This window comes from Scomber japonicus, chromosome 10, assembly GCF_027409825.1.
Source record: "Scomber japonicus isolate fScoJap1 chromosome 10, fScoJap1.pri, whole genome shotgun sequence".
Taxonomy (NCBI): domain Eukaryota; kingdom Metazoa; phylum Chordata; class Actinopteri; order Scombriformes; family Scombridae; genus Scomber; species Scomber japonicus.
The window spans coordinates 3431616-3454530 of NC_070587.1; the positions used below are offsets into that span (position 1 = coordinate 3431616).

The window sequence follows — 22915 nt, forward strand, 5'->3', positions numbered from 1 at the left end:
CATGGTTTACCTTTCACTGTGTCTGTTTTTGCCGCTGTTGTGCTCCACTGACGGGGGGGCACTGCAGAAGTTTGGGGCCTTCAATCAAACCACCTGGGTGATGAAGAAAGTTTCCAGGAGAGAAAGCCCGACCCTGCCGCCACCGTACCTGCACCTCCCGGTGTTTGTGGACTCCAGGCTGCCGCTGGTGGAGAAGGAGCATTTCTCTCCGGCCAGAGGCACCGGGCATGAACCTTTACCTGAACCCGTCCGAGAGGTTCTGCTTCCGCCGGTGCGGCCCAACACGAGTCCGCCTAGCGCTTCGGGTGTTTCCGTGAAGACTTCGTGCACATTTAACAAAATGCGTGTGCTGGTGCCGAGGAGCGTTTTGGGCGCCAGTGAAAGACAGTCTCAGCTCAAACTGGGGACATGCAAAGCCACTAAATCTACAATGAATTATATTTATTTTGAATATGAGCTCGATTTGTGTGGCACCAAACGCAAGGTGAGTTTAAGTAAAAGTACCGAGGTGAAGTTGGTTTGATATTGGATATTTGGATATTCGGATATTCGACAGATATTCAAAATAAGGAACTGTCTTTTGTTTTTTTTTCAATACCTCCCAAGCCATGTGACCTACTGACTCCAAACCAATGCAGAATAGTTCCCCTATGTAGTACCAATCACACACACCTTTTTTTTTTTTTACACGCATTGTATGGACACTTTATTTTATGATTTTTTTAAAGGAAAAGTATTGAAAAAAAGAGACAATTTCTTATAGGAAATAATGTCTTTTCCTTAAAAAATCATATAATCATAATCAATATCAAACCAACTTCACCTCAGTAGTAAAAGTAGCCTACCAATGCAGCAATGTAAAATACTCCACTACAAGTAATAAAAACAAATGTAAATATTAGCAGCGTGATGCAGTTAAAGTATTTGCAGTAAAAGAAGTTGTTTAGTCCCTGTGACTGATATATGACAGTTGCTCATTAATACTGAGTCATCAGTGTGTAAGCAGCATGTTAGTGTTGTAGCTGCAGGAGGTTTGAACTACTTCATATACAGTTTACTTTAGGTCAGTGGTTCACAATCCAGGGGTCGGGCTCCTCCAAAGGGTCACCAGATATTTGCTACAGTGATGGTAAACTCAACATCTTTTGGTTTTTGACTGTTGGTCAGTGATCATTTTATGCATCAAACAATCGATTATTAAGAAAATGAGTTTGTTGCAGTAGTCCTCTGATGGAAGAAGACCCTCTGCCAGGTTTTCTATGCGCAATTTGATCAAACATAACTATACATATCAGAAAAGGAACTAAAATTACAACAATTAAGGTCTTAAAATTTGGTTTTGACACAGTCTTGAGGACCATCACAGGCTTGTCGTAGTTCATAATTTACCTAAGTGATCTAAATGATGTGGAGGAATCTATTTCCTCCACATCATTAAATACTGAGAGAAGACTTAGTTGATTGTTTCTTTGCAGATGATTAATAACCGAGTGGCCTATTCAAACACATTACAATATGACCCACCGATGCTACAAGGACAAATCAGACGAGCTGTGCCCTTTGTCCTACCTGTTGGATGCTATTATAACAGGTGAGACTGGTTCAAGATCCACACCAAAAAGACTCTGCACCATGTTATTTAAACTATTTTTAATCCTGTCAATGTATTTAACTTCTTAGGTACCAATACTCCTACCAAATCGGCTACACACCAAAGATGCGGATGCGCAAGGTCTTCAAACCAATGAAGAACAGAGTCAAATTCATTCTGACTCCACACAATGGTAAAAACATGCCTTATTATCCACCTCCTATTTATTTTTGGGGTTCCCAAAGTGCCTGACAAGCCTTATTAGAGTCTGAGAATTTACGAAATAATGAATTTAACATTTTTGGAAAATCGGCTGGTGGCCTTTTAATGGTAAAGTAAAAATGTCTTAATACTTTTGGCCTTTAAAACCATATAGACAACTCGATTTATGTTGTCTTCCAAATGGTTGAGTGTAAATTTTGAAACATTTTTTAAGGATGAATAACTAACATGCGTAGTGCATTCTTTGGGCAATTTATCTTGTAGTTTTCCACAAGCCATTGCAGAAAAAGGAAGTATTTTTTAGTCACGCTTTTTAGTCTACACTCAACTGTTTGTTGCTTAAATATGTCTTTGTTGTATCACTCTAAATTTACCCAATTAGAAAACTTTATTCTTTAACAATATTCTGCTTTTCATTAAAAAGGAAATATTAGCAACAATTTTACCATTCTGTCTAAAAGGACAACTATATCAATTTTGATCAGTATCATGTGTCTTAATCTTTTGAGTTTCACCAAACTCATCTCTCTAAAATCACTGGATGATCGTGTGTTTAAATGTGAGAAAACTGTATCATTGGTAGTGAAGAATGACAGCGAGTCATGCAGCTGCTGCACTTGTTGCCACACTGTTCTTCTCTGTTTTGCAGCTCAGTGGGAGAGGCTTTCTCCATCAGATCACTACGTGCTTGGAAAGCCCATGTACTTTGAGGCCAATGCTCCAACCATGTCCCAAGACCAAAGACTTTACGTGCATTCCTGTTATGTTACTACTGAGAAGTCCCACACCTCCATGCCACAGTTTCAGCTTGTGAACAACTTTGGGTAAAACATCTCACTTCCTCACAAATTGAAGGTCATTGAATTGTGCATTTAACATTGTTTTGGTCTTCATCTAGTTTCTTTCTGATTTTTAAAGGTGTATGGTTGAAAGCAAAGAAGGTTATTCCAGATTCATCCCATACAAAAACAATGCTGTGAGATTCTCCATGGATGCTTTCCTGTTCAAGGGAATGACAGGCCAGGTGCTTTAGCTAATTATAACTCATTTTATCAACATTGTTTTTCTGCAGCTTCTTGGTTGCACATTATCTAGATTGAATACAATGCTAAAAGATTATGAAGCATTTAACTGATGGGGAAAATCAATTCTCTTGTGTAGCAGCTCTACATGCACTGCACCATGTCTGCTGGCAGTTCTGTCCCCACTCCTACAGCCAAGTCCTGCAACTACGACACAAAAGCAGAAAGGTTTGTTTTTGATTACAATTTTTAGGAGTAAAAACATCTCAAATAAGCATTTCTTTAACACACTAATACTGAGGTGAGTCATATCTATAACCACTCAATATTTTTCCTCAGATGGGTTGAATTGTACGGATCAGACTCAGTGTGCGCCTGCTGCGACTCCAGTTGTAGCTCTACTGTCTCCACTGGTGAGTCAACACCTCCTTCCAGTTTATACTAAAACACATCGTATTACCATTAGAGGATAATGCCATTTTATATTTTCCTCATTGTCAACAAATCGCATAGAATTTTTTTTTTTTTTTTTTTTTTTTTAAACCCACACTGTTACTCTGGGTGACATGTGCCTTTTGTAATATACTGTATGACCGCTGTAGTTCATTCTGAGTCAACCCTACATTTACAGTTGTGGTGCTGGACATGTGTGTGTGTGCACCAAAAGATGTAAATAGTCCCCAATGAATGCAGCATTTACTCCAGCTACAGTACCCAACTGTTTTAAGGACATTACGTTTTAAAAGATAAAATTATGTACTTGTGACCTGTTTTTAAAGATTTAAGGCATTTATTATTTTGGTCTTTTTATTACATTTGTTAGCAATACAAAACATATGTTTAAAAAGCATAATTTTCTGAAGGTGAACAGACTTCGCTTCTTTTTTTATCTCCATTATGTGGCCTTCTTTTGTCCCCTTTTTGTTTCTTGCCATGCTGTGTTACTTAAGGTACAGCATATTTAAGTTTTTCTTGTTTTAAGTACATTGCAACTTATCTAAGGGCTCTATAAATACAACTTGTTGCTATTGATAAGAACAACTTAAACTGAAATGACCTTACTGAATCATCAACATTTAGCCTGATGTTAACTATTATTAATCAAGTCCTTCCTTGCCTCCAAAAATGCACCACATGATTCATGACCCTTAGTATTAATCCACAATGAGTGTAATTTTATATAGAATTTTTACAGTGGATATCTGTAACTTTGCAACAAATGATATTCTGATTATACAAACAATTCCTTTCCAGTAACCAAAATAATCAGCAGCCAACCATGGACAATAGAGCCTATAGTGAAATCAACCACAACCCCAACCCCAAAGAGGAAGATGGTTTCCACCACAACAATAACAAAAACAACAACTCCCCTGATGAAGACGACCAAACAGGTGACTGAACGGAAGACCTCTTCAAAGCCTGAAGCAACAGCAGCGACACTGAAGGGTAAGGTGGAGGACACAGTGAGGGAGTTGGAGTGGCCGTTCGGAGGTGGAGGAGTAACGTGGGTCGAGGTGGAAGGTGAGGAGAAGCAGGTGAAGGGCTCTGCTGTTGTGGTGGAGGAGGAGGAGGAGGTAGAGGAGAAGGAGGAGGAGGAGGAGGAGGAGGAGGAGGAGGAGGAGGAGGAGGAGGTGATAGAGCCTCACAGAACATTTGAAGATGTGTTTGATTTTGGCAAATAAAGCTGCCATTTGAACCATAATATGTTCAGTCCGGTTGGTTTCATTACACGACTACTAACAAGCCCAAAGAAATGATGTAGTGTTGCACTTCAATTTCAGAAAGCTGTTGTTGGTACAGATTGCGCAACTGGATTCCCTTTATTTGTCATTTGCAAGTCACAACATGACCTTTTGAGAAAAACTTATCAATCACCTTGTTAACAATATAGTGTGACATTTTTGGAAATAAATGTATTTTGTTTTCTTGCTGAGAGTTGAATTAAAAGATTGATACCACTCATGTCTGTCCACTCAGTGTCAGTTGGTTATCTTAGTGTAGCATAAAGACTAGAAATGGGGAAACAGCTATCCTGCCTTATTTGAAACAAAATCACACATCCGTAAAACTCACTAATCAACACGTTATATTTTGCTTGTTTAATCTGACCTTCTGAGTCAAGCCAATTTATTCCCCTGGTTTCTAGTCATTATGCTAAGCTAAGCTAACCATCTGCTAGCTATAGCCTTATGTTGAATAGACAGGAGAATGGTAATGATCTTCTCATCTAACTCTGGCAAGAAAGTTAACAAAAAGCTGCAAAAGCAAGTTTAAATTCAGAATCTATTAATGATCATGTTCACAGGAGTCCATTTGTAGGTACAAGCATCATTTATTAACTTTACATCGGGAGTAAATGTGTTATTGCTACATGACAAACATTCTGTACAATTTCTTTTACAAATGTCAGGTCACTGAATATGATAACTGCAGATTCGACCTATGAAGTGAAAAGTTACAAAACCGTTACGCTACTCATACAGTTAAGGCTATGACTTCTGTCTTCACAACAAGTTACCATCACACAAGGTACTTACAAATAGGAGAGAAAAAAACTTGGTTCCATAACAATTGAAACACTGTAAATAGTGAGTCATCAGTATATTCATACAAAATCTTGAAAGGGTAATATATCAGTCCTTTCCATTCATCACAGAGTTGATTGATCCTTGCATTTCTTGTCCATCTTTAAGAAGGAATGTGACAAAGACAGCATCATAATGCCCTTATAAAAACCATAGCGTCATATCACCTTCATTTCAAGCAGGGTTCAGCTCAGGTGTATCCTGGATGGACTGTGCATTTTTACTGTTGCACATTTGGGTTACTTTCCCACGTTTCACCGCTCAGGTGTGAAATGCGTTGTCCTCAGTAGTATGAACTCAGGTGGGAGTGGGTGCCTGGATGTCTGGTCATGGCTGACCCAGGGTAGATGGGGCTGTTGGGTGAGTTCCAATATGTCGTCGGAGGAGCGAAAAAGTTGCCAGGGGAGACGGGCATAGGTGCCGGATGGCCACCCATGAAGTTCATTTTGGGTTGGTGGCTGTGGTAGGGCTGGACGTATGACATCTCAGTCTGGTACTTAATCCCCCCATCAGCTCCATGATTCTGGTGCGCCTGCGAGATGCCTTGGAAGTCAAATTTGTAGGCGTAGCGCTTGCCGTGCACCTTAGTCATGATGTTCTTGTCATAGTAGTAGCGCAGAGCACGGCTCAGCTTGTCATAGTTCATGTTGGGCTTGCTCTTGCGCTCACCCCAACGCTTCGCCACCTCGTCTGGGTCGGTCATCTTGAACTCACCGTTGTTGCCCTCCCAGGTGATGATGCTGGAATTGCCTTGGTCAGAAAGCAGCTCCAGCAGGAACTGCCACAGCTGGATCTGCCCCGAACCTGGGAGGACAATTTTAAAAGTTAGAATTAAGGGAATGTGTACTGAATGTCATTCACACAAAACAAGGCAGGAGTATGTTTGTGTATTTGTTCAACAATGTGATCTAAAATATTTGATCTTTAATCTTTCACATATACTATTGGAACACAGAATGTAATATGTAATGTATGTCAATATCAAGCAATTAACTTCAGTAAGCTTCCAAAGTCAGCATTATTATTTTGAATAAATGAAAATCCCTGATACATTGGGTTGTTCCAGGACCTTGGATAGCACCCACATTTTTTCAAAAAGTACAGGAGTACTGAAAGAGTTTTGTTGTGGAGGAGCATCTTTTCTGACAGTAATAGGACATGTAACTAAAATCTGAGATCCTATTATTTCACCAAATGTGACCTTTTCACTGTGTGGCTTGGAAGAAGTGACATCGGGGCAGAAACCTACCCACAGGCCTGTGAGCGCTGGGGTCAGGGAGCTTGTATGGACTGTGTTTGCCTGTTCGGTTCTTGGATGAGCTGAGGGCTTGGCCTTCTGTGAGGAAACAGCAGGGCAAACAGTCATTTTGGTGAGAGGGAAGCCAGATTTTGTCTCTGCGTAAGCGTGGTGCAATTATGCTGACACAACAGGTGTTGCTTGATGATTACTTCATTTTGGAAAGTAAGTGCCTGTGTGCCAGCTCTTGCTTGCTTTTGCCAAAGCAGACAGTGTAAAGGCCTCATTTGTGTCATCCTCATTTGTTTATTTTGTGGAGGTTTACATTCTTACCTGGATTGGCTAGTCGACTGCTTAGGGGCCCTAATGTCTGATACGGGTCTGTAAAGAAGAAAACATTATGTTTTACATATTCTTTCTAGTAGATGACACTTACATTACTGTTCTACATAGACTGCTAGCTACATCCATGGAAAATGGCCACAAGCAGCGGTGACGAGCATAGAATAGATAGACACAGCTGTACAGGGTGTTGTCCAGATATTTCAGTCTGCACCAGGCATTCATGGTTTCCTGAGGAGAAATCCTCCTTACTTTGGTGATCCACTGACATTTCCTTTTAGAATGACTATTGGATAGACTGCCATGACATTAAGAACAAACATTCATGTCCACTTCAAGATGAATAGTTATAATTTTGGTGACCCTGAACTGTTAGGCCCTGAAGATGCCTTTTAAACTTGGCAACAACAATCATGTATTCCCTGTCTCTTTGTGGGAGACACCAATGATTGTGGTCACAATCTGTACCAGACTACACTATCAATTTGTGGCACATTTTGTGTGTGAGTTGAAACGGATGTTATATTTAAAATTTAGCAACTTTGCTTCAGGCTGGTGGACGTGTCTCACAGCATGCTCTAGGACACCACTTTTTGATTTTTACCACATTTGTCATAATTGTAAATGTCAACTTTTCAGCCCAAAATCTGTCAGTGTAAAAGGGGCCCCTAGTCTTGTTTACTATATCCGTCTTTGGAAACATTGGGATCTCAACTGGAAATTAAAAACAAGCTCTTGCATTTGCCAGTACAATGTGAGATTGTAATGATGAACCATCTTAAAGGACCATGAGTTTGAATATGATATTTGATATGAATGGCCTTCACACCTTGGATAAGTCTTGGAGCAGGCTCTGTAACTCTTGTGCTGTGTTGGTGCTCCATGGTGGACCCTACAAATGAGAAAGAAAATTACAATATGTTTGAAGGTCAGCTGTAGTCTAGTTTTGATCCGTCAATTTATATGTAAAACCAGAATTTGTTTATGCATGAAAAATTAATCATAATCACTGGTTTCAGATCATCCTGTGATTCTGGTGTCATACCTTTTGGCACTGCAGTCATGGTATTTGCAGGCCAGCTGTTCCTGCGGCTGATCTCATCAAAACCGCTCTCTGCGTGCACAAAAAAACAAGGAATGAGACTAGACTTTGACAAGCATGTAGCATAAAAAGGCTTTGAAGTGACCAGTTAAACTATAGTGGGAAGGAAGTCAGTAAATGAAGACCAAGAAGATAAGAATTGGACAACAGGCATGGGAGGTCTGAAGATGACCCACGGTTTCTTGGGTGAATACTCTTTTGTTCAGGCCACCCCTGTCACCACAAGATTGTGTGTTTGTGTCCCAGGAGTGAGACCCATACCCCCCATTTCCTACACTGATGCAGCTGTTTCCTGTCTGAAACTGGCTGTTGAATTTTGGACTCATTAAGGTTTTGTCAACTGCAGCCAATGTTGTGTAAAGCACCTTTTCGACTCTTGAAACTCTGTGGTTCTGAAACTCATCACATTTTCAAATCCCTAAATAATTAATGTAGTTTTTCTCACAGCTAAGATTGTCGCTCTGAATTTTTTCATTAACACTGAGGCAGACTTGGACAATATGACTAAAAAGACATGACAGCAAGTAGACTTAAAATACTGAATGACACTGTTACTTTGAGAAAAAGCCATCTTGGATATACCGGTGTTCTCTAAATGATGTAATCAAATTTGCTTAACTGATGATTATTATAAAGAGGTAATTTTATCAGCTACAACTAACTATCTTTTAATAATAATTTAATCTGCCAATTAACTCCTTTTTTTTAAAAATTATTTTGTTTATAAAATGTCAAGTAGCGAAAATGCCCACTTTGGTTTCTTATAGCTCACAGGGATTTTCTGTCATTTGACTAATTACAGTAGTACGAATTGGGTTGACTAAGACTTATCTATGCATATGCAGCCTCACCATCACTGGTCACTAACCTATACCTTTTTGAAGTTTTACATTCACACTCAAAATGTATTCTCCTTTATGTCTCTTACACATTTTAAAGAATACAAACAAAATAACAGCTGTCTACTTGTGACTCAAATATTCAGTATTTCTCTACAACTCTTAATGTCGAAGGCTAAACAAGCAGCAAGCATTATTTATTAAGAGTTCAACACTAGCTAATCTGCTTGTGTGGATGTGGTTTGATCTGATTTGACTGATGATGCTGCCAACACAGGCAAACAAAGCCACAACTTCATCAGATTCAAATGTTGCTCAACTGTGATTGGTATACAGAGATATGTTTTCTAACTGAATCCGCCCACTCAAACGCAGTGAGAAAAGAAAGGGGGGAAAAAAAACAAAACACAACTACAGAAATCTCATGTGAAGTTACCAAAACTAGAGCAGAAAATGGTGTGCTGTTGTAAGGGTGTGCCCTGTCACTCTAAAATAGGTTTTTAGCACTTTTTTTTTAAAGAAAAGGAGGTGATGGAAAGTGGAGAACCTCACCTGCTTTCACCTGTAGTCTGGGTTGTTGTGGTGGTGTGTTGTTGGTGGGAGTTGTTGTGGAGTAAGAGAACGTAGGGCTACCTGAAGCAAAGACCAAAAAAGTCAAGATTATAGTCTGTCACTACAAAGATAATAAATCAATACCTGAGTATTATGAGTCTTTTGAGGTGAGGAAGAGGCACTGAAGATTCTGATTAAAGATTAAAGAGGTGCGAACTGTGTTGAGGACGTTTTAGGAAACACTTTGTAATGTCAGACTCTATTGTAAGATGTTCCTGTCATTCTGTCAACACCCTGCATGTTGTGTAATATGACTTTTAAAAACTCCAATAAACCTGGTGACTTTAAGACCTCTGTTAAAGCTGGCAAATGCTACAACTTGTACAAATCAACATAAATCTCTTCATTCGTAACAAGTGATTTGCAGAACCTAAATTGCTGGTGCATTAGTCGCACAAAAAATCTGCAAAATGATGTAATGTAGGAAGTATCAGAAATTATGAATATAGATTGTATTATAAACACATGAAACCGAGCATTTGCAAAGAGGGAAAAGTGGTCACAACAATTATTGAAGACCACACATTTGGTTAACACCAGCCCTGAAAACACTGATTTCCTATATTGCAAGGTGTGTCTATTGTTTGGTCCACATCCTCAATTGGTCTTAATCCTTAAGTGGAATTTGGATGCCCTGAATTTAAAATGAAATTAAAGGATAGTGTTAAAGTAATTGCACCTAAATTTGTTACATTTGAGCAATGACGACATATTTTTACCGTTGCAGTTAATGATCGTTTTCATTAATTATTTTTTACCAGTAATGGATTCATCAAAATCATTTGCTTTTATCCGGTCACCAGTTAAAACCTAAAGATATTGGCTTTACATGATGTAAAACTGACACTAAAGAAGCAGGGTTCAACGATTGTTTGGCATTTTCTTTTGATTAATGACTAAAAGAGATAATTCATTATAAAATGTGTTGATCAGTTATCTGTTGAATGACTGGCTGGTAATTGTGCCTGTTAGTTGTTTCTGTACTATCTATTTCAGTCCAGAGAGTGTTAGCTCTGATTTTCTTCGTGTTCCTGCTTCTCTGTTAAATACTTGTGACCACAGAACAATGAAATCTTTGCATTGGCAAAACGTAAAACAAGCGAGGAGAACCAAACAATGTTATCAGCTGGAGTGATATCTCAGACACGAGGCCAGCCTTACTCTGCCGGAGGTAATTGAGGTGCGAGAGCAGGATGTCTGCGTTGTAGGGGGACGTGAGACGTGTCATGTCGTCCTTGGTCATCTTGCACAAGGCCTTGCCGTCCAGCGCTTGAAAGAGCATAACGTCCACCTCCTCCAGGACGTACTCCTTTATTGCCCAGTCCAGCCACTGCCGCACGTGGTCTTGTGTCCAAACCTCAGGATCTGGCATCAGAGGTTGGGAGGAGAACAGTCACTCAGAAATGATCAGAAAAGATGATTTAAATAATGTGGTGTAAATAACTGGAAATGTCTTAGAGGAGGACATGTTTGATTTTTATAAGACAGTGGCTAGAGTTTGCAATAGCTGCTGTTGTGCTTTTCTTAACTAAAACATTTAAATATACTTTAGCAAGATGTTGTAGAGATTGCAGGAAAATTAACACGAGCAACTCTGAGCAAATATTTAAATTTACATCATGATTTTCCAGCAAATAAACTTAATACACCGGATGTGATTGTTAAAATAAGATTCAGATAAGACTTCATATGATTAAATAATATTAATTATCGGAGTGTTTGGACATATAATCTTTTACATTGAAGCTGTTGGTTTTCGTTATAGAAGTGCTTTATAAAAGACAGAAGAACAGAGGGGGAGGGGGAGGGGTGGGCGTCATATAGAAATACCCTGTAAAGCCTCTGGGCAAACATGATTTGTTTGTAAGGCATGAAAGTGCTGAATAACTCCGGAAACAACTCAGTACCAGTTGTGATACTTGTGATTTTGATACTCATTGCAAAATGTGTGGTTGGGTGTGTGCAAAAAAAAAAAAAAAAAAAAAAACAGAAAAAAAGATGGTTGAGTCAAACTCAAAACATGATTATCAGTTATCATTAACAGGTGTGCTGTTCACATTGAGTTAAAAACAGTTGAAGCAGTTGTTATAGACAAGTGGAAATAAGTGCAGTTAGTCATTATAATTGTATTTTAATGAAACATTTTTATAATGCAAATAGAGAAGATTTTGTGCATACTGTCTTTAAAGTCTTAAAATGCCTGTAAACAATCTTATTTCATATATTAGTCACATTATAATATATATTTCATATTCTGTATCATATTACATTGTGTTTTTATATTTTCACCTTTCTGTACTATACTTATTATGATTATTATTATTATTAGTAGTAGTAGTAGTAGTAGTAGTTATTATTATTATTATTATTATTATTATTATTTATTTTATTATTATCATCTTTAGTCCTGGTTTACTTTGCTCAAGAATAGAATGAAACTTAATGGTTTTGTACATAATTACATTTATGTACACTGGTCTTATCTTTGTGTACTTTTATGTATCAGATATTTACTTTTATATTATTTTACACATCTTAAAATGTATCTTGATTTTCTTCTACAATACTTAAATATATTTTGATAGTGATTCAAGATGTTAATCTCATTTCCAGTAGCTAACAATGACTGTGTGCCATGAGTTGCCCGTAATATTAGGCAGGAGCCTTTAGCGGTGAACAGAGTCTACCACACCCTTGGGCCCTGATTGTCCTTGGATAACACATGCTACTGTGATGCAATATCCGTGTATTATTAAGCAGAATAACCCAGCGCTGGTGACTCATCGGTGAATCTCGTTGGACTCCACAGAGCTGAATTAAAAAACCATTCACTTCACCTCTCTGCCGTCTAAAGTGGGATTCCTCCAATACTGACTCACTGAAACGTGCACACAAACAAACTGCTCTGCTAATATCACGAGTCTCATAGGATACGAACAGTATGGGAACTGTGGAATCATAACAGCGTGAAGTATGTCATAGTATTAGATGGCTTGACCAGTGACTCAAAGACACCATGGACTAGTGTATAAGAACAATAGATGGTATAAACCTAAACTATGAATAGTCAGATAGTAATGACTCGTCACTGTCTTTACAACACCATGACTGTCTGTGATTTACCTCTCTATATATAGCTGATTGCCATTTTTTCAGGATTTAACTGCAGCAGAAGTTAGAAAGACATTATTGAAGTTTGACTGACTGAATACATTACAATAATTATGAGACAACATGACTATACAAACAGCTCAGTGGAAACACACAGGTGCAGTTTGGAGAGTTTTTAGTGACATTTACCCCAGATATCTATATAAAGCAAAGTTGCCCCCGTGTCTTAGACTATCTTTATACTTTCTGACTTCCCTACTCTGTGGCACTCAGAACCAAGCCTACTGGTTCTTGCTGAAGATGTATAGCTTATCAAATGAGATACAAATGTATAGTTTAATTTTTTATAAAGCTAAATAATTCTCTTTAACAGCGGGGCACTATTGTCTTTAGTGCATTGTCTTCAGCTGTTGGTGAGTAACATTTCTGGAAACAGGAAATTTCAGTCCAGTCATAAAGTATTTGGTTATTTACACATATGTCTATGAGCAAAAAAAAAAAAGTGCCACCTCTCATCTTATAATCTGAGTAGGTTTACATCAATATAGAAATAACTGTGTGAGAGGTAACTGTCCAACTACTTATGGTCTGGACTGTTGTAGGATTAAGTCAAGTTAAACTACAGTGCCCATGTTCTTCATAATGAAAAAAACATGTCACCCAGTGCAATGGTATGGCTCATTTATGGTTGCCTAATAGCTTTTGGACAACGATGGAGCTTTATGGCACAGGAATAAGCTATGTCAAGCTTTGGGTACACAGAGGATACTTGTAAGAAGAATCAGTTAATAGTTGATTTTGGTCTTTTCATAAGATTAGTTGACAAAGAATAATAAAGGAATATCACCAGCTTGTTAGAGAAAGTAAAAATGTGCATAGTGGCCAATCTGAAATCATCTGAAGTCATATTTATAATAGAGAATTAATGAACTAATTATCAATAATGTCTCTTGCAATGTAGCCACTGATTATTTATTATATTCATGTTGAAATGAGAGGCAGGAGGATTAAAATAAGAAAGTCCAACACTGCCTGATCATACATCTATTCCTGCTCTCTTGTTAACATCACAGTCCTTGGTGCTCATTTAAACTTTACACTTTTTTTAAATAGCATTGATTTTAAACCCTGATATGATACTCAACCACACACTGTGAACAGAAACCTGCTATTGTTTGTCAGTGGCACTGGGGATTAGCAGTTGGTAGTGGATGTATTTTGGGGAAGAAGGGTTAGATGCACGAACACATGCCGTGCCCATATCTGATTGGGTTATTATCATTGCACAAGGCCAATGTGTGCCAGCTCTTGGGAAACTGTCTTGTGACGGCGATGGTGTTGAGTGAGGGATGGAGGGTGATTTCCAGCTCATATGATGCGAGTCAGCTTACCTGCAGGCACAATGACCCTCTTCTCCTCTGTGGCATTGCTGGGTGGGGTGGTGGTGGTCTGGGGGCTAACGCGAGGCTCTGGGTATGAGGCCTGGTACGGCATTGGAGCACCATCGTTGCTCATGTGCCTGGAGCGCTTGGTGACGCTGCAGTCCACAGGGGACTCACGGCTAGAACACACAGAAGCGAGAGGTCGAGGTCAAGGGGTAAAACTTTACTATAAGCCCCCCTTTTCAGCACTTACAAAAAGCATACAACATTTAATAAATGACATTTAATAAACACACTTAATTTTATTAATGCACAACAACTAACAGTATCTTCCTGTGGGTTCACGTCTGTGTTCACTGCTGTAAAAACACATTTGAAATAATATAAAATACGCTTCATATAGTTATAATTGTATAGTTCTAGAGAATGCTAAATCGTGGGACTTAAAGGTTAAAGGAAAAGTTTAGAGGATTAATGTGATCGTTAAAGTGAATTTGTGCTGTGTCGATTTATCGAACTCCAAGAGCACGTCATTTTCAAATATTTAGATATTAATTACTGTGGTTAACGATATCTGGAAAACATTATTAAACATTATCCTGACTGCTTTCCTCACTCAAGTTTCAGAGACATGATCTTTAAAGAGTTCACCATAATGTTTTTCATGAAGCAAAAATAAACCACATCTGACTACATATACTTTCTAAGGTGTCCATGTGTTAAAATGGAAAGTTCTTTGACATCTTTTCTTTCATGTTATTAATGTTTCTGAGTGACAATCTGTAATCAGAGTGGATGAAGAATGAGTGTACTTATGTTAAAGTACATATGAATTATCATAGAGAAGAAAATGTAAAAGATAATTTTTCAAGCTAAACTCAAATATGCTTCACTTGAATTCTGAATATTAGTTATAACCAGCTTAGTTAATAGAAGATAAACTGAGAAGTAAATCTAGTATTAAAAGTATTTGTTCCAGAAATGACTCATGTATGCAGATCTCATCAAGTTCTTGTGGAGAACGTGAGTTTTCTTGAGATGACAGATTTCGTTAGTATTTTCTGGAAATACCTTTCTCAGAAAAAAACAATTGAAACAAATGAATCACCTAAGAATTTGTTAAGCAACCACATATTAAAACTATAACCTGGTGCTCCTAGATTACACAAACAAATGATCTTTTTCAGTAAAAGCTTTGATTAAAAAAACTAAAACAATCAAAGAGCAGAGCTTCTGTTTGATTAATGAAGCAGGCGTGGTTATATAAACATCTTTAAATGTTTTTCTTGACATCTTGCTCATTTCCTGTCAAAGAGCTTGAGTAGTCGATAAGTTGGCACCTTAACAATACTGCTAGATAAATAAAACTGAGGTCAGGTCAGCACACTTGGATGACTTCCACAGGATGTGGCTTTTTAAATCATATATTAGTATCCAAACTATAAGTGCACATGTGAATAATAAACATATATACGCTGTTATGAAATATCTTTACAGCTGTTTGTGAGTTTTCAAAAATTGCTCCAGTATTTATTTCACTATAAGACTAATTGTATCTGTTTTGTTCTCAATTGTTCAAGCCTGTGTTAATCATAAAACATTAATAATTGGACATTAATCCTTCACAATGTGCTCTCAATGTATTCAAATGTTTATCCAAAGCTTACATGAAGCTGCAGCTGTTCCAATAAGTCGAATCAAGTGGATATCTTGGATAGTTTCTGCCTTTTTTGTACAAATGTCCATGTTTTTGTTACTGTTCTTCCACTGTCACTCAACAGGAAGACACAGCCCAGGAAATACAAAGAGTGATTTCACTTTAGAAGATATTCACTGGACTTGACTTATTTCAGTGGCTGACGCTTCATTTTAGCTTCAGGTAGACTTTTGATGACTTTTAGATTTCCATAAAACAAGGACTATGAATTTTGCTCCATTATATTTAACCTGCATTATGAAGCCATATTCTGGTCAGTATGAACAGGAGGAATGATTACAGCCATAAAAATATCTTTCAGTGTTCATTTGGGTACCTCACAATTGTTTTATGACAGACTTTTAAAAAAATTAACCCATTCTTTAATAAACATAGATTTTCTTTTTTGCTGAGTTGGTGAAAGAAGAATAAAATGAAATTCTTCAGTTTAAGTTAAAAGTACCAAAAGTGACCATATCTGGAATTCAAATGTTTCACCTATCAGTGGAGATCTATATTTGGTAAATGAACAATAAATAAACATTTTTTTTGGATTCTGGAAAAACCCAGTATGTTGACCTGGATGGTGACAAAGCCTCAGTCAGGTGTAATACGGGAATGAGTGCTCCCCTGTGGCCTCGTCCTATCCTGACTCACCTGGTTCCATTGACGTGCTCGCCTCTTTTCCCAGGATTTTGCGTCGCTGACCCCACCCACTCAGGCTCAGTGGGTTCGGGACTCTGCTTGGAGGCCTGGCTGTAACCGCCGGGTGATGTCATCTCCGCCTTCATGTGCATAGCTGGGGCTGTTGGGTAGGGCGGCTCAAATATGGGCTGATCCTCACTCACCACGGACAGCGCTTCCTGTCCAACAGAGCCATAGTCAGTCAGTGTCTGCGGTCACAACCTGTTCACACTGTTTTTTACATGCAAACTCAAGTTTATTGCAACAAATATGAAGTTTTATCTAATTTTTTTAAATCAAATCAATCAATTTTACAACAGCAGGGTAACGGATATAACCATCTTTTAACCCAAGCTCTTTTTTAGTAGCAAAGAAAAATACCATCTCAAATATCTAAGTGCTAAACTTTGTCCTTTTTGTCTGAAACTTGATAGTAAATCAGCGGTATCAGTAATCATAGTTTGCAGGAGATATACCTCCTGAGAAGACAACAAACAACAAACAACTAAAATGTAAACTGTAACATATAATTGGCTTTTATAAATTGTTAAAAAGTTCATGAAATGTAAAGATTGACTTTAATGCTTTGAGAAATAATCTGTTTTTTATCCCCCTATTTTCAATCACCTGTTTTACCCATTTTTAAACACATAGATCATTTCAGTATTTAACTCATTTCCTTCAACAAACCCATATCTTCTGTACATTGTATATTATAAATATGTTTATCTACATCAAGATTTTCATAGTTTTCAGTGACCATAACTACTGGTATGTTCTGGTTGTTTTTATTTTCCTTTGTTTTATTTGGATGTAATTATTGGATACACAGGTCTTTACAGTAAAGTCACTTGCTTAGTTAAAAATTCAAATTCCTTTTTTCTCCAACCTCTACCTTTCCCTGCCTCTGTTCTGATTTAAATAGACAATCACAGGCTTTCTTTTCTAGCCTCCAAACTATTACTGCCACACACACACACACACACACACACACACAAAAATGCTAATTCAAATGCTTAAACTTCAGTGTTGCTCCCTTTATGTTTCATCTACACAACGAGAGTTTATCAAACCACTGAGAAAAAAATACTCAGAAGTGAAATGACAAGTAAACTGTTCAGAAATCGTCTGAAAGGTGTCATACAGTCTAATCTTAAAAAACAATCAGTAACCTTAACCACAGTCTTAGTTTTTCGTTAGGATTGGGGTTGCAGGGGGGGAGGGTTGCGAGCTCAAGGTGGAGACTAATCGAGATGTAAGACCTTCTTCCTGTGTTGAGCACCTATGACGAGGCCTCAAAACCACGCCAAGATGGCACTTTTCATCCCACGCACCCGCCGGACCTGTTGTTCAGTCTGCTGCTCAAATTAAGTGTGTGCATGTGCGATGCAACTGCAAGCGTCTAAGTGGGTGCAAGTGCGTGTTTGTTTAGAGGAGCTGAGCATTGTCTTTGGGCCTTGTACGTCAGTGCCGTGCTTTTTCAGTGGCCTACAGGAAACCTGGCCGCCATGTGCAGAGGAACCTTTTGGCACAGGCCAAGGGAGAGGAAATGGTGGAGGAGGGGGGCACAGTGTAAAAAAAATGTGGGTCATTTTAAAGCTGGAAAACAACCCTAAAGCCTGTGGTCAGGAGATGAGTGGGGGTCGGGTTCACTGGACAGCAAGAGGAGTATAGCCTTGATTGAAGTGCCGCCTTTGCATTGTTTTTGCTTTGGTGTATGTGTGTGTGTGTGTGTGTGTGTGTGTGTGTTTTTTTTTAGCTCAATTGTTATCCAAGCATTGTAAACCACATCTTAATGCATGCCACACAGTTTGGCATTTCCTCCAGGCCTGCAGACAAACTGATACAGAAGTGAGCAGTGTTTGGGATTTTAGCAACCTGCTGCTGCTTCTGCTGCACAGACTGAGACTTTGGTGCTGTGTAATGGAAACGCCCTTTTTTGAAGTAAGCATAGACTAAACGTTTCAGTTACGAAAATACTCCATTTTGATTTCACAGCAAGCAAATATCACCTGATAAATGTTGCTCAAGTTAAAAGATACAGATAATAAAAAAACCTTAAATGTAGCCTCTAAATAAAATAGGCTTCAGTTTTTTAGATGATTTTAAACTCTTAAAAGTCTTACAATAAAAAAAAACATTTACTAGTGCATGCACTTTTGCATGTGACTGCAGTGTTTATCAGGCCTTCATGTTGCCCTGCTCAGCTTTCTTTTGACCGCACTCCCTGTTTTCTTCTTCAGCTGATTGCTTTGTTTTACTTCTGTTGTGTTCTCTTTCCTCTCTCTCGGAGGCCCTTCACTTTGTGCAGAAGTGAAACAGAAGGCTGAAGGCGGGATAAAACCGACTGCTGACAGCAAGTTCTCATGAGAAGAGATGATAGTGAACAGTTGTATGCAGTGGTTACACCTCATACAACCAATATGTTTTAACATACAGGTGCTGGGGTCCAAGAATAAGTTAGAAAATGTAATGTCACCTGAAAAAGATTGCCACAAAGCCTTCAAAATGACTGACAGAGTGCCCCAACCCCCCAGGACCCCTATACATTGGTATTATTAAAAAAACTGAAACTGAAAAAAAAATGATATGAAGTTATTTGGAACCAACTGTTTGACAAAGTCATGAAAAATTGGATGGATAGAATAAAGCACCTGTGAGATATGATAAAAAAGTATATCTCTGGGCTCTCTGCACGTACACCAGTCAGTAGGATTAAGATTAGATTTTTCTGTGCTCAACACTCAAACTGTTGATATGATCATGACTCGCAGTCGCTGTTCATGCTCAGTTTTGAGCAGAGCAGCCTACATTCAGTTCAAGTTCACGCTTTCACAACCGCAAACGCACACTCCCGCTCTTTCTTTATCTTCCCTCCCTCTTTCTATGTCTCTCTGTCTCTCTCTCTCTCTCATCTGAACACTGATACAAATATACCAAAATGTGGCCTGACCGCTAGTGCCACAACTGACTTCCTGTTCACTGTGTTTCATAGAACAGCTTGTTGCTCAGTGACACAAAACAACTCTTTAAAAAACATGACCTTCTTGAGCTTGACGTTGCCTCGTGCCTCCATGCCCTTAAAAATTAGACCATTGGTGTTTGGTTTGAGAGTAAAACATGTCAACTGTTTTCACTTGCTGCATGAGCGCAGACATCAAGTCCTGCATGGAAACTTTGACATGACTGTAAGTCAGCAAGTTTGCGTGTTGCATCATGATGCAGTCTTGCCCAAACTGAGAAGAGCTTGATCACAGGCTGTTTACGACATGGGCAGTAATACTTCTTACATCTATTATAATGTAAACATTTTAGATGAGCAGTTTAACTGCAGGAAGTACAATACCCCCACATCTGACCTGGATTCACTCATATTCTGATCTAAGATGCACTTTAAAACAGTGGTTCTCAGACTTTTTCATGCCTGGGGCCCCTAAACTGTCACAGGTTTGACCACAGACCCAATCTGATTTGATTTTTTGCTTTTAGATGTTTTATTACAGAACGTGTATATGATAAAAAAAATGTAATATATTATGTCACTGTGTTCCTTATTAATGAAATTATAGTGAAATTATGTTTTCCCTTAAGGACCTCTGGCTTCCAAGACACCACTTTGAGAACTACTGGTTTAAAATCTCAGGTTTGCTCCTAAAAACACTTTTTTTTTTTGCTGTTACATATGTTTTTAAAATAAACGTGGGTGGAGTCTAACAGGTCACACCAACATCCAGGAAGTGACAAATAATTAAACCATTTCACATTTTCTTGGTAATGCCTGACTAGAGCTTGCTTTGGGAGCCACTTTTGGTGCCCTAAACTGCAACCAAGGATGTGGTTACAGCACCCTTCCTGCATGCACTTAGAAAATGCTTTTTTTAATTTTTAGTAATTTTATGACTAGATGTGTAAGGTGCCACCTCCACACCTCTTCAGCTTTCAGTTCAGTGAATGTATCTGTTTTGCTTATGTGTAATGTGTTAAATGAATCAAGTATCAAGTCACTTTTTGATCTTCTCAAAACATTTAAAACGTTTTATGTTATGTTGTTTTTATATCTGCACGTGTTGTTTGTCTGAACATCCTGAGAGTAACCTTTCATCCACACATTAAATAATAATAATATATAATAATAATATATATATATATATATATATATATATATATATATATATATATATTATATAACAAATGAGAAAGGTAATTATTTACTTCGAAAAGTTTGTATGTATTTAATATTTGTGTTTAGTTAGTGTTTTAAAATGCTACTTTCACAAATTTCCTCCAGAAACTTAAAGAAAAATGTTAACACACACAATAAATGGGGGTCAACATCTATTAAAGGCTGGTAGGATATTAAAAAGGATTTAAACTCCACACTCCCACACAACAAGGTGTAGCCTACAATAAAAGGCCAAGTTGTGTAAACAGCCCTCTGTGCTCTCTGTGTCTGAGGCAAGTGGAAGAAAGCAGAAGTAAAAGTTAAGGCAAGCTGATTTTGCAAAGGCCTGAGCAGCTGCGCTTTCTGTCACACAAACAACAATGCGGTTTTCACAGCTCGGAGCCTGGCAGCAAGCAGCCAGGCCTCTGCAGGCCGCAGCCTCAGGCCCAGGCCCGGTTCGCCTTCGCCTCACAGCCTGAGTGAGAGGACAATGCAAAGTTACAACAATGCAACGCCTCAGTTTGTCCAGTCGTTTCTCTCTGGCGAGGCTTTGCCTTTTTCACTTTTTTTTTTCCGAGTCCAGGGAGCGGAAATGTGTGCGGAAAGTCTGAGGTTTGAGACAGGAAGCCTGCTGAGTTCAGATAACGACACCTGACAAGTGCTCCCGTTTGCAGCTATAAATTATACTTAAAATAACCTCAAACACACAATCTACTGCAACAGAGTGCGAGAGAATAAATATATGAACACTAACAGTTAAGTTTGATGGGTTAAAAATACTGTATGTGAAACTATTACAACAACACTATTATTTTAAATGTAAGATGAAAATATTTTTAAAGTACTAAAATAAAGATTTAGGCTTTCGTTCAAGATGTCTTCCTGGTCATTTCCTGTATAGGCCCTTTAATTATCTGATTACTTTTTCAAGTCAACAAAAACAAAGTAAACTGATCGAGTTTAGCAACTAAATGCTTCAATCACATGTAGACTTTTTGGTAACGATACAAGAGATAAATTAGTACAATTATTACTGTAGTTACTCAATGTGTCGAGGCCCTTTTTTCCAAATACCATTTTTTGCAAACAAGTTTGACTGAACGAAGCATATTATGTGTTAAAATATAAAATCATTCTTGTTTTCAAATTAGGAAGTAATTGCGTCGAAATTAGGAGATTATTCGAAAGTTTGCGATAATATTTATTGCAAAAATAAAAATGAAAGCCTACAACCCTGTTATTGACCCAAATTCGTTAAAAAGAGAATGAATTTCCATGTTTGTGGTCCACATCATTAGATAAAAATATTTGCATTGTCCTCATTTCGTAATAATCAAATGTCAGTTTTCATTTTCGATATGAAATCCTGACATGAAGGCCTTTTAATTCTACATTTCTAATAATTTGAAACAATCACGACGTTGCGCTCGTCAGAAGAAGACACACATGTTCTGCAGTAGTATGAAATGTGAAATACCAGTCATCTGATGGAAATGGATCCTCCTGCTCTTTGAAAAGGGCTCTGAAGTTGATCCATGGCATCTGCAGAGACACCTGCCTTGTGCGCATAAATAAAGTCCTGCATTCCTTCATTGAAAATTATTCGTTTAAGAAAAAACCGGGTTTATCAGCCCTTATAAATGGACAGTCATTTCACTGTCCGTACGCTATTTTTTTGTTGTTTTGTGGCTCCGTGGATGCTGCCAATGAGCTTGATTAAAAACAGCAATCACGAAAAAAAACGAAACGCGCGCATTTGGAAATCCTCTTTTACGCGTGTAACCGGCCACCAATTAGTGTTTTTATCTGAGTGTAAAGATGTAGTGGTTAGTTGTGTTATTATAGAGCCGACATACAACCACGAACGGGAAGGAAGAGGAAATTTTGTACAAGAAGGAAAGAGTGGGGAGCTCGCATCACCGCCTTGATTCTCTCACTCAGCAGACCAAGGCTGGTGTGGGTGGCCGCCTGTCATTTTTCACCACCAGCAGCAGCATTAAAAGCGCATCAAACACCTACCTTTATCGTACAGTCCATTGCAGAAGCCTCGCAGTCTTTGTCATTTAGTCGTTTTGGTAAAAGTTACAGCTAATTTAGCCTTCTAACCTCTCTTCAATTCATGCAGTGGTGCATTGGTTCTATGGCGCAAACCATTGCAGTTACAATTTTTTTTGCTCACAGACCATAACCGGATGGCAAGTTTTTTTTCTCCCCCTCGCTCTCTCTCTTGCTCTCTCTCTCTCTGTCTCTCTCTCTCTCTTGCTCGCTCTCGCTCTCTCGCTCTCTCTCTCTCTCTGTCTCTCTCACTCTCTAAATTGGGAAGTG

At 38.3% G+C, this 22915-nt stretch overlaps 2 protein-coding genes across 4 annotated transcripts; one reads left to right on the forward strand and one right to left on the reverse strand.

Annotated features, from left to right (window-relative positions):
• Window position 1: 1 nt before the first annotated feature.
• Window positions 2–5694, forward strand: zp3d.2 (zona pellucida glycoprotein 3d tandem duplicate 2). The gene is made up of 9 exons (XM_053326857.1): window positions 2–484; window positions 1476–1591; window positions 1681–1784; window positions 2463–2637; window positions 2732–2837; window positions 2978–3063; window positions 3175–3248; window positions 4090–4412; window positions 5689–5694. The coding sequence occupies exons 1-9, from the start codon at window positions 2–4 to the stop codon at window positions 5692–5694; spliced, it is 1473 nt and encodes a 490-aa protein (XP_053182832.1).
• Window positions 5160–22755, reverse strand: fli1rs (Fli-1 proto-oncogene, ETS transcription factor-related sequence). 3 transcript variants are annotated; one of them, XM_053327297.1, is made up of 10 exons: window positions 22610–22755; window positions 16402–16607; window positions 14058–14227; window positions 10717–10920; window positions 9496–9576; window positions 8048–8116; window positions 7832–7894; window positions 6994–7041; window positions 6673–6759; window positions 5160–6227 (listed from the first exon to the last, which is right to left on the reverse strand). In XM_053327297.1, exons 1-10 carry the CDS (start codon window positions 22625–22627, stop codon window positions 5707–5709), a joined length of 1467 nt encoding a protein of 488 aa, XP_053183272.1. In that variant the 5' UTR covers window positions 22628–22755; the 3' UTR covers window positions 5160–5706. The 3 variants fall into 3 exon arrangements, with proteins under 3 accessions (XP_053183272.1, XP_053183273.1, XP_053183274.1); XM_053327298.1 differs by lacking the exon at window positions 22610–22755 and adding an exon at window positions 22068–22237; XM_053327299.1 differs by lacking the exon at window positions 6673–6759.
• Window positions 22756–22915: the final 160 nt, after the last annotated feature.

Bases quoted from the DNA above. Each gene is read 5' to 3' on its own strand.
- zp3d.2 (XM_053326857.1), top strand. From the start codon at position 2: ATGGTTTACCTTTCACTGTGTCTGTTTTTGCCGCTGTTGTGCTCCACT. The intron at 1,592-1,680 runs GTGAGACTGGTT...TTAACTTCTTAG, and splicing joins GTTGGATGCTATTATAACAG to GTACCAATACTCCTACCAAA. The intron at 3,064-3,174 runs GTTTGTTTTTGA...ATTTTTCCTCAG, and splicing joins TACGACACAAAAGCAGAAAG to ATGGGTTGAATTGTACGGAT.
- fli1rs (XM_053327297.1), bottom strand. The intron at 14,228-16,401 runs GTGAGTCAGGAT...TGTGTGTTCTAG, and splicing joins GAGCACGTCAATGGAACCAG to CCGTGAGTCCCCTGTGGACT. The intron at 10,921-14,057 runs GTAAGCTGACTC...CTCTGATGCCAG, and splicing joins GAGGGTCATTGTGCCTGCAG to ATCCTGAGGTTTGGACACAA.